At 44.0% G+C, this 12,099-nt stretch overlaps 1 protein-coding gene across 1 annotated transcript in view; it reads right to left on the bottom strand.

Moving 5' to 3' along the window:
• ANAPC7 (anaphase promoting complex subunit 7) overlaps nt 1-12,099 on the bottom strand; it is an 85,956-nt gene that overhangs the window by 20,673 nt on the left and 53,184 nt on the right. The window contains exons 7-10 of the mRNA XM_040346711.1: nt 11,497-11,614; nt 9,052-9,248; nt 2,151-2,375; nt 1,724-1,874 (exon numbers count right to left, since the gene is read on the bottom strand). Coding sequence (XP_040202645.1) covers nt 1,724-1,874; nt 2,151-2,375; nt 9,052-9,248; nt 11,497-11,614 — 691 coding nt within the window. The remainder of the gene's footprint in view (nt 1-1,723; nt 1,875-2,150; nt 2,376-9,051; nt 9,249-11,496; nt 11,615-12,099) is intronic.

The raw sequence follows: 12,099 nt of genomic DNA, 5'->3' as shown, positions 1-12,099 counted from the left end.
GTGAAAGTATTCAGCAAAATGGAACTGTCACCAACTCCCCCCCAAATCACAAACCTAATACCCACATAAATCCGTCGCAACCACCAAAATTCACTCTAAAACCCATTTCCATCGATGCCACTAAAAACATCATCGGGACTCTGCGTAATAGCACAGCACCCAATGATATCATCCCCACTAAACTGCTGAAAGAAAGTGCCGATATACTGGCACCAGCTATCACGCAGCTCATTAACCAGTCAAGGAGGGCATGGTGCCCACCTTGCTAAAACAAGGCACAATAAAACCAATTCTAAAAAAAACTACCCTCGACCCCAAAGACCCAAACAACCGGAGGCCCATAACAGCTCTAAATGTCTTCTCCAAGGTAATGGAGAAAGTAGTTGTACAACAGCTGCAACTGCATTTAGACACCCATAAATTACTCGATCCGTTTCAATCAGGCTTCCGTCCGGGTCACGGAACAGAAACGGCGCTGCTTAAAATATGGGATGACGCTCTAGAGGCCGCAGACGAAGGAGAATCTTGTCTCCTGATACTGCTGGACCTAAGCGTGGCTTTTGACACTGTAGACCACGGACTACTACTGGCTAGGCTAGCTGAAGTAGCCGGAGTCGCTGAATGTGTTTTACCCTGGTTCTCCTCCTTCTTGGAAAACCGATCACAAATAGTGAAACTGGGGTCTTTCACTTCTGAAAAATGTACGGTGTCATGCGGAGTCCCTCAGGGATCTCCCTTATCGCCCGTATTGTTTAATATCTATCTTCGCCCTCTCTTTGAAATCATCAGTAACCAGAAGTTACTTTACCACTCCTATGCAGACGACACACAACTGTATTTCCGCATCTGCAACAAAAAGGATCATTCTCTTGGACTACAGAAATGCCTCACTCTAATAGATAACTGGATGACAAACAGTTATCTTAAACTCAATGGTTCGAAAACAGAACTTCTCCTGTTTCACGCTAACCGGAAAAATCACCCCGCGTCAACATGGACTCCCCCACCCATTCTGGGTAAAACTATCACCCCTAGCACCAAAGTCAAAAGTCTCGGAGTCATTTTCGATACCTACATGACAATGGATGCACAAAAAGGGTCAGTAGTCAGCGGATCCCACCATCTGCTGCGCCTACTACGCAGACTCACACCCTTTATCCCGAAAGAGGACATTGCAGTCGTGGTGGGAACAATCAATTCCAGACTCGACTACGCAAATGCCCTCTATCTAGGACTCCCCAAATACCAAATCACTCGTCTGCAAGTCGTTCAAAATACGGCCGCTCGACTAGTGACTGGGAAAAAACCATGGGAATCAATCTCACCTTCACTGAGATCCCTTCATTGGTTGCCGGTAAAAAAGACAGAATCACTTTCAAGGGACTCTGCCTAATACATAAGTGTATTCAAGGCAACGCCCCCCAATATCTATGCGAAAAAATAAAAGCCCATAACCCCAATCGCATTCATGGTTTACCAGCAGACAGCTTACATTGACAGTCTGCAGGAGTCCTGCATTGCACCTGTAATCTGATAATTGCAGGTGCAATGCTTTGCAGGCTCCTAGTTAAGAAAAAAAAGAAAAAAAAAAAAAAAGTACCTGCAAAAAGATGTGCATTTATTATCATTTCTGTTTTTAAGGTGAACTTATCCTTTCAATACACAAGTCTCCCAAGAAACTTGGCGTCTGATACACAGACCATTATTTAACATTGATCAATACCTCAGAGCGATGCTGTACTGATCCATGGCCTCTTGGAATTCATTCACAGCCACGAGAAAGTCACCCAACATCCGATGCAAGACACAGTCGCTTTGATTTGCAAGGGTGCTTCGCAGCAGAGCTATGCCTTCCTCATACTTCTGTTCTCGACCTGCAGGTAAAGAGTCATTGATCAGTATCCTTGCTGATCAAAGATTCATTAAAAAAGTTTTACTACCTATATAATAACCTCATGCATGGTCAGTTATGAATTTACCACGTAAAAAATAAGGAATTTAACAACAAAATGTTACTGTGAGCCGATTTACAATCACAGGGCTGCACCATATGTATTGACTAAAACAACATTTCAACCCCATATCAATCCAGCATGGTGTCCGATGTGATCAAACATTCTGCTCACGATTAGGGATGAAGAATGACTTACTAAGCAGCTCTGCTTTTTTCACCACGGCCTTGATATAATCTGGCCTTTGTAAGAGAGCTTTGTCCAGGAGGGTTTTGGCCTTTTCCTGAGTTACCGGATCTTCCAAACATACTGTTGCCAGCAGTGTCAGTGTCTGGGCATTTGCTCCTAAGGTTTTATAGACATTGTTGGCCATGACCATAGCTTCCCGCACACTGTTGGATGCCAGATAACATTCAATGAGACCTGTGAAAAAAAAAAAAAAAAAAAAAGAATGTGTTTACAAAAGAGAAAATTAATGCAGATGGGTTTGGGCAGACGTGCCAGGTGCTGGTATTAGAGTCCATGCTTTGGAGAACAGTACAGTACTACTCAGTGAGGCAGAAAAGAAGTGTGCAGCCATTACTAAGCAATCACTGTGCACTTTCTGTGCATACAGAACAGATAAGGCATCAAAGGTCCCCAAGCACAGTTATACACAGAGCCAGCACTGCCAACTAATACGGATGTTCTACAGGTTCTATGGATAATTACATTTCACTCACTTTAATCAGCCAGAGGATCTATGTAACTACTGGCACATATGAATTAAAGGGACGAACTGGCAAGCTTTCAATAAGATCAGCAATCGTCTCAGTCTAATGGCTTCCACTCAGAACTCTTAAACTACCTGAGCCAGCGACATCCACGAATAAAAAACTAAACAGTCGTCATCAGATTACGTTAGCAAATATTAATGTTCAGTAAACATAACTAAAGGGCACAGAACGAAATATATATCTGACAAAAGGTGATGAGGAATATCGTACTATACAACAGGTTTCCTGTTAGTAATGAGCTTGGCAGACTGCCTACAGCTGGCAATTTGAAACATCTGAGCTGAGAAGGGAGGGGGAAACACGTAACTGGATATACAGGATTTTTTTTTATATGTTTCTAGATGAACAGCTTTAACCACTTAAGGACCGCCTCCTGCACATATACGTCGGCAGAATGGCACGGCTGGGCACAAGAACGTATATATACACACGTCCTGTACTTGTACCCAGCCGTGGGGCGCGCTCCCGCGACCCGGTCCGAAGCTCCGGTCCCGATCGCCGCTCGAGTGCGGCGATCGGTCCCCGGAGCTGAAGAACGGGGAGAGCCGTGTGTAAACACGGCTTCCCCGTGCTTCACTGTGGCGGCGTATCGATCGCGTCATCCCCTTTATAGGGGAGACACGATCGATGACGTCACACCTACAGCCACACCCCCTACAGTGGTAAACACTCACACAGTGAACCCTAACTCCTACAGCGCCCCCTGTGGTTAACTCCCAAACTGCAACTGTCATTTTCACAATAAAGAATGCAATTTAAATGCATTTTTTGCTGTGAAAATGACAATGGTGCCAAAAATGTGTCAAAATTGTCCGAAGTGTCCGCCATAATGTCGCAGTCACGAAAAAAAAAAAAAAAACGATGATCGCCGCCATTAGTAGTAAAAAAAATAAAAATGCAATAAAACTATCCCCTATTTTGTAAACGCTATAAATGTTGCGCAAACCAACCGATAAACGATTATTGCGATTTTTACCAAAAATAGGTAGAAGAATACGTATCGGCCTAAACTGAGGAAAAAAAAAATTATATATGTTTTTGGGGGATATTTATTATAGCAAAAAGTAAAAAATATTGAATTTTTTTCAAAATTGTCGCTCTATTTTTGTTTATAGCGCAAAAACTAAAAACCGCAGATGTGATCAAATACCACCAAAAGAAAGCTCTATTTGTGGGGAAAAAAGGACGCCAATTTTGTTTGGGAGCCACATCGCACGACCGCGCAATTGTCTGTTAAAGCAACGCAGTCCCGAACTGTAAAAACACCTTGGGTCTTTAGCCAGCATATTGGTCCGGGGCTTAAGTGGTTAAAGAAATTGTCATTGATTTCAATAGGAGTCTCCCTAAAAACCACCTTCAAACCACTTCTACCCCCCTTCACCATGCTCCCTGCCGCTATACTTCACTGCAGCCACCATCAAATATGGATACGAAGGTTTGAGGGTATGGATGATGGATATGCATTCGTTCTAAAGTGGAGGTTCACCCGGAAATGACAATTTTTCAGATTAGATTCATGCTCATTTTGTCAAGGGGAATCGGGTAGTTTTTTTTAAAATCAAAGCCCTACTTACCGTTTTAGAGATACATCTTCTCCGCCGCTTCCGGGTATGGGCTGCGGGACTGGGCGTTCCTTCTTGATTGACAGTCTTCCGACAGGCTTCCGACGGTCGCATCTATCGCGGCACGATTTTCCGAAAGTAGCGGAACGCCGGTGCGCAGGCGCCGTATAGAGCCGCACCGACGTTCGGCTTCTTTCGGCTACTCGTGACGCGATAGATGCGACTGTCGGAAGCCTGTCAATCAAATAGGAACGCCCAGTCCCGAAGACCATACCCGGAAGCGGCGGAGAAGATCGCTCTCTAAAACGGTAAGTTTTTAAAAAAAACTAACCGATTCCCCTCGACAAAATGAGCATGAATCTAATCTTAAATTTTTTTTTTTTTTTAGGGTGAACTCCCGCTTTAATGCAGTGCATGGGACCGACCAAAGAACGACAGGGAATTTAGCTCTTTTTTCAAATACAGGACTCCTGGGCTAATGTTCCTGTCTTTCTTATGGAATCCACCATTTGCTTGAATCTATAAAAGTTCAGCAAATCACAGGGAAGGGAACTTTTGCATTAAAAGTTAAAGCAGAGGTCCACCTAAAAAAATAAAAATATTAAAAAGCCAGCAGCTACAAATACTGCAGCTGCTGACCTTTAATAAATGGACACTTGCCTGTTCAGCGAGCCCGCGATATCGGCAGCCGAGGAATCGCTCATCTCTCGGCTGCCCCCGCCGCCATCCTCGGTGAGGGAACCAGAAAGTGAAGCGTTGCGGCTTCACTGCCCGGTTTCCTACTGCGCATGCGTGAGTGGCACGTCCTCACTGGTCCCCGCTGTCTCCTGGGACCAGGGGGTTTGCCGGTTGGACGAGAAGGGGTGTGACTCATGAACTGTAAACATGTAGTTGAATTCTGGGCAGTTATGCAAAATCAAACCAGTTAAAAGGTTAGTTCTCCTTTTCAGAAAAAAAAAAAAAAAAAGGGAAAGGTGGGAGGATGAAAAAGTGAACCGAAACCCTACACCCTCCTGTACTGGCATCCATGGGCGATGACCTGTCATTGCCCAAGCAGTCTGGGTGTTTGAAATCCCTGCTCTTCTTCCCTTTCTGTCTGTGGGGCTTCTGGGACAGATCAGAGTGAATACGATTGGTTAGCGCAAGCACGTGGCTACTTTGATCAATTGGAATTCCTCTGATCCATCCTGGAAGCCCTACAGAAAGAAGGGGAAGAAGAGCAGGGATTCAAATTCAGACTGCGTGGCCACCGACAGCTAATCACCCACAGAAGTGCAGCAAAGAACGAGAGGGGGGCCGGTGGGAGCATGGTGTTCGTTCACGTTTTATTTTTTTGAGAAAAGATCGGCATACACTTTAAATTTAAACATAATTCCACCACTACAGTGCACTCCAAAAAACAAAATCTTCAAAATGTGTCTGTGTCCCCAAATTTTCCTACATACACCCACACACACACTGCCCTTGACAAGACAATGCTGTAATATCCGATAAAGATATTAGAGCTAGACCAGGTGGAAAATCTGCTCATTGGTGGCACCAGACCTCTCAGCTCAGGAAGTTTAAAGAGAGGGTGGATTGTGCTATAATCTTGACTGGAAACAGCAGGTATTTTAGGGCGAAGTCTAAAATTAAAGTGATCGAGCACATTTTACAAAAAGCACTGCAACCAAGTCATTGTAAGTGCTCATCACAGTCCCCTGCAGAATCTTCCCCAGCCCAAGGTCCATGCAAAAGTACAAAGCTACCATTATGCAGCTGCAGGAAGTAAACAAAAGTAGACTACAAGTGTGGGAATTTCACTACATTTATGCTCCATTTAACCATTTATCTCTGCTGCATCTTTCAGTTGAAATTTTAGAGATATGAAATGAGGTTTAACCTTAAACTACCTAGAGGGTTCTTTACTGTAAGAGCAGCAAGGATGTGGAATTCTCTTCCACAGGAGGTTGTATCAGCGGGGGGCATCGATGGTTTTAAAAAAACGATTAGATAAGCACCTCAACGACCACAACATACAGGGATATACAATGTAATACTGACATTTTCAACCTCACCTACTATGCAATTACTCTGGATGATTCCATGTACTACAAGATACATCTTTTTACATCTAACAAACCAAATACCTCTTACTTCTTGTTGCCTGTGCGCCAGTAGAGGAAGCTCCAGATTGATACTTTTAAAGTGGTAGACGGCCCTTGTAATTCTTCCTACATTTAAGCAGGATTATCACCACAATTTCTGATAAAACCTTGGGCGCGATAGTGAGCTGCTTTGATTCATAGAAGCTGTAGAACCTGGCAGCATAAATCCTGAAACAGGATCTATGATTAGAGGTTGTACAGATGACTGATGCATGGAGGTGCACTCTTCCATTCATAAATATTGTTTCATTCACAGAAGCTGAAGTATGGCTTATATGACTAAAGCTGGGCAGAAAAAATCATAGTCGGGCACTCTTGATGACAGCCTGGAACCTCCCTCACCGTTCTTTTAAACCCTACCACTCCAAAAGACTACTGTGACAGGGGAGAGGGGGGTGGGAGCATGGACGGAGGAGGCTTTCACCTAACAGAGAATGCATCAGCACAAGGGACACATCCTACTGTCTTGCAAGTTATGTGCCTTGTGCTGATTTTTTGGCTTTTAATTTTGGCTGCACTTAAGCTTTAAATAATGACATTTTTTATAGACTAGAATAGACCTAGATTAAAGTGTTTTTCCAAGTCTCTTGTACCGACTTAAAAAAGGTGGCAACCTCTTGGATTGGTTCTCTGGCATAGATTGCCATTAGCAACTTGGGGTCTTTATCCACACAAGCGGAGTGCTCGACTCTGGGTCATCGGATTCCTCTCTTTCTTCCCATTCAGAGTCTGGATTAGAATAAATTAGAGCCTTATGCGGCGTACACACGATCGGTCAAACCGATGAGAACGGTCTGATGGACCGTTTTCATCGGACCAAACCGATCGTGTGTGGGCCCAATCGGTTATTTATCCAATGGTTAAAAAAAAAAAAGCAATCTTGTTTTAAAAATGTAACCAATGAATACCTAACCAGTAGAAAAAAAAAATAAAAAAAACGATCGTTAGTAGGCACGACCATCGGTTAAAAATCCACGCATGCTCAGAATCCAGTCGACGCATGCTTGGAAGCATTGAACTTCGTTTTTTTCAGCTTGTCGTGTTTTACGTCTCCTTGTTCTGAAACAATCGTTTTTTTAACCAATGGTGTGTAGGCACGACTGACCATCAGTCAGCTTCATCGGTTAACCGATGACAACGGTCCATCAGACCGTTCTCATCGGATGGACCGATCGGGTGTACGCGGCATTACGCACTGCCACTGAAGCTTTAAACACTTGTTTGCATGGCTGTGTTGGTTTGGGCTGCGAAGGCTGCCTAAAATCATTAACACCAATCCGAATGACCGAAAAATTAAAGACATATCCTCTTTAAAAGATGCCCTATGAAATCCCTATAGTTGTAAACTCTCACAAATATCCAGTGAGGTGACTGGCCTCAGGTGACACACAGAAATGAAACAAATACTCCTACGCAAGTCCTGAATTTTTAAAGCTTGAGAGTTCAGAAAAAAGGGGGCGGAGAGCTGAAATTACACTGTGCAGAGCTCTGACAGCTGATTGGAGGGACACACCCCCCTTCACACAGCACAGAGGAACAGAGCTGAGGCTGTTGAATCAGCTGGAGATACCTCCCCTGTCAACTTTTTTCTCTTATCAGAAGCGATTGATGCCGATAGCATCAAGGCAGGAGACAGAAATTACACTTGGTGCTCTTAAAGGGGTTGTAAAGACAAAAAAAATTTCCTCTTAAATTAAAGTCTGACAGTAGTTGATAAAGTAAAAAGTAATGTTTTGCATTATAACTAGTTTGATACCTGTTGAAATCGAGCTGTTTTATTCACCTCCGTCACTCCTGAATCATTATTCTCAATGACTTCCTGGTTTGCGGTGCGCATTCATTCTTGCTACATCACAGCCTAATGGGAACTACAGTTCCCATTAGGCTTAGCCTCCGTGCCTGTGAGGGATAAGAGAGCATCTTCACGCAGGGCCTTAGTCATAGGGAGGGGGTGAGCACATTCTGCTTTCCACCATGAAAAACGGCTCAGATGCTGGTGGAAAGCATGAAGAGGAGAGACAGGAAATGGCATTTTCAAACCTGGATTACTGTATTTTGGAGGTCAAAAGGAAAAACGAGGTAAGTGATATTTAAATGCTCTTGCTTACAGAAATCAATTGATCTAATAAAAAACGAACCTTTAGCATTCCTTTAATTGAGACAAGGTGGTATATGCTTTGTTCATATTTCACGTCTGAGCTTTACAATCCCTTAGTTAAGGATAGATTTCCTTGTAGATGCATTTGCAACACAAATCATTTGCTCTAGGGAGGATGATACTTTATTCACATACATTGTGACAAATCTCCATAGAAAGGATGCCAGCTACCAACTGCCAATGGGTACTTTGTATACCCGATTGTAATCTATGCTGGAGTATGATTCAGCAAGTTTCCAGTCTGGAATAACGCCTGTAGCATGCCCAGCTCTTTAAAAAGTCTGCATTTTTAAAGCTTGCCTGAGAGTTCAGAAAGAGGGGGTGGAATGTTGAAGTTACACTCTACAGAGCATTACAAACAGTACACTGAATGTTATGTGTCGTACCGTCATGTTTCAGAAACTGTATTTTGGGCCTTCTATACCTCAAAAATGACAAACAATGCTCTACACACACCTTCACAGCAGTCCAAACGACAAGGAGCCAGTCTGATTGCTTCTCGGAAATGAATGATTGCCTCTTGCACTCTGCCCATATTCCTCAGTGCTGCCCCCTTCAGTAACAGAGCCTGAACACTGTTACTGTTCAGTTGTATTGCTTTTGCCCCCAAATACAAGGCCCTGGAGTGTCGCTTGGTGTAAAAGCTGTGACATCTAAAATAAAAGGAAGGAAGATAGACAAAGTAAAGACAGTAATCACAACTGATCAAAACTGGGTTAGCAGTAAAATGGGCCTCCAGGCAATGTACAAAATAAAATAACAGCTTGAGATACAATAGTTATTTTCAATCTGAAGCTGTTCCCAGCAGTTGGGCTTTCTACCAGTAGAATACACAACTATTATAAACAAAATGTAAGTCAATGGTCTGACAAGCTGTGAAAAACAGTTCTAATGCATTTCCACAGCCCTTTTCCCACAGGACTCAAAAGCACAAACTGCATATATATTAATGACAAAGAGGGACTTAAATGCACACTTCAAGGTTTGGTAGAACATAGAATAACAGTGTATGTTTGAGTAAAACGCTACCAGTTCCTTGTCATACACAATCTGCTGTTCCCCCAGCTCCTTCAGCTGAGGCAGCCTAGGTCAGGCGGTCTCTGGCTAGCAAACATTATTATAGAATAGGTCATTATCATTCAATAGTGGGAGAAGAGGATTATGGCCCAGATTCACAGAGCAAGGCGCACATTACGCCGCCGTAGAGTAACCAATGTACGCTACGTCAACGCAGTGCAGAGAGGCAAGCATTGAATTCAGCAAGCCAGGGATTCAAAGGCGTACGCTGGCGTAGGTGGAAGTGGCCGTGACCCATGCAAATGAGGCGTGACCCCATGCAAATGATGGGCCGAGCGCCAGACACGTATCACGAACTGCGCATGCCCCGTGACGTGGACGCATCCCCCTGCGCCTGCTCACAACCACGTTGGAACAACTGCCTAAACTACGCCGATCACTGCGTACGGCACAAACGTAACCTACGCCCAGCCAGACACAAGTCCAATGTAAAATACGCCGGCTTGTGTTCCCTGATGCAGACCTTGGCATGTCTGCTGCTGGGTTCCACCTCCTTTATGGGGAATAACTTAACGCCGGACATACAACTTACGCGCACCTCGCGTCGGGCGCACGCAGGTTCGTGAATCGCCGTATTTCCCTCATTTGCATGTTTGAATGGCTAATCAATGGGAGCAGCACCATGCACCCAGCCTAAATGTGCGCCCACTCTACACCGGCGTAACAGATACGACGGCGCACATTTGCACTTACGTCGGCGTAACTTGTTATACGTCGGCGTAAGTGCTTTGTGAATCTGGGCCTAAGTCTCCCCAATGTGCATAGAGATGATCACAATTACAAATGGTACGCTTTTTTTTTATACATTTACATGCGATCAAACAGTTTGCATCACATGTATGCCTAAGAAACATAAAAAAAGTTTCCTTTTGTATTTCTAAAGCCTTTTTTTTTTTTATTGAGGAGCATTAGTAGGGTAAAACATGGTGTAGAATATTAAAATTGAGGTTTGAGTGCTTACCACAATAAGACACCTTTCACACTGGGGCCGCCTGTGCATTAGCGGTAAAGCGACACTCATTCTAGCAGGGCTTTTTGGCCGCTAGCAGGGCGCTTTTAACCCCAAATGAGGAAGCGCTGCTCATTCTTTGTAATGGACAAAGGAGCTGTATACAGCGCTTCCAAAACGCCCCAAAGATGCGGCTTGCAGCTTTTTCTAACATCCTGCGAGCACACACCCACCCAGTGTGAGAACAGTCAGGCTTTAACACTCGGGCGGCATGGGGGGCAGTTTTTAGGGGCCATTTCTAGCACCAAAAACACCTGAAAACTGCCTCAGTGTAAAAGGCGTCTAAAAATGTATTTCCATTGTGACTGCAGGCTCTAACCTACCCTTCTTCACTATGGAGTGGGCAGTTACGGACAGAAAGAAGCGGATTAAAAGAGGATTTTTTTTTTTTTTTTAAAGAACAACTGAGGGGACATTTGCTAAAATCATGGGAGTATGGTCAAAACACTGAGGTGCTGTGTACATCTGTGCACTGTGGTAATGCACAGAAAAACCTGTTGCACCGCAATGTATGATACACGCCGATGTGTTCTGCAGTGTCGTTCAATTCAATGGCACCCAATTTGCTCTTGCGTTGCAGTGCACCACAATGCTCAGGTTTGAACCATTTACTTTACTTCAAGGATCCTTTGTATATAATCACCTGGACATGCACATCATCACATGGCGAAGAATACTCAGAAGAAACCAGCAATTTGAAGTGCTGTATTTTAATCTACAGGTTTCGTGTTATACCAGGAAATTTCAGAGCCTCAAGCAAAGCAGTTGCATCTGAGCAATGCTTACCTGGACCACAGAATGCACATTGCACTTACCCGGACACCACCCATGGCTCTGCATGCTGATCAGATATGTTGAATAATCGGCAGCCAAGATTCTCCACATCCTCCAGTCGCCCTTCTCGAGCTAGCAGATAACCATAAATATCCATTCCTGGGAACAAAGAGGGAACCAAGACTTATTCATACGTTTTAAATGCAAAAGATTTTAAAATGTGTATACTATACTGTAAAAAAAAAAAAAAAAAAAAAAAAAAAGGGGGGGGGGGGGCGGGGAGAAGAATGCCTAGATGTAAAGCCCAAAGTTTGTGATGCATTTCATACCTGCAGAAATTTGGTTTATATTACCGCTAGGGTTGTCCCGATACCATTTTTTTAGGACTGAGTACAAGTACCGATACTTTTTTTCCCCCCCAAGTACTCGCCGATACCGATACTTTTTTTTAAATGTGTCCCCAAATGCAGCCATGTCCCCCCACATATTCCAGCCATGTCCCCCCACATATTCCAGCCATGTCCCCCCACATATTCCAGCCATGTCCCCCCACATAATGCAGCCATGTCCCCCCACATAATGCAGCCATGTCCCCCCACATAATGCAGCCATGTCCCACATACCTTGATGATGCCGAACGTGCC

Source organism: Rana temporaria, chromosome 1, assembly GCF_905171775.1.
Source record: "Rana temporaria chromosome 1, aRanTem1.1, whole genome shotgun sequence".
Lineage (NCBI taxonomy): Eukaryota > Metazoa > Chordata > Amphibia > Anura > Ranidae > Rana > Rana temporaria.
This window is presented reverse-complemented; position numbering and strand designations above follow the sequence as displayed.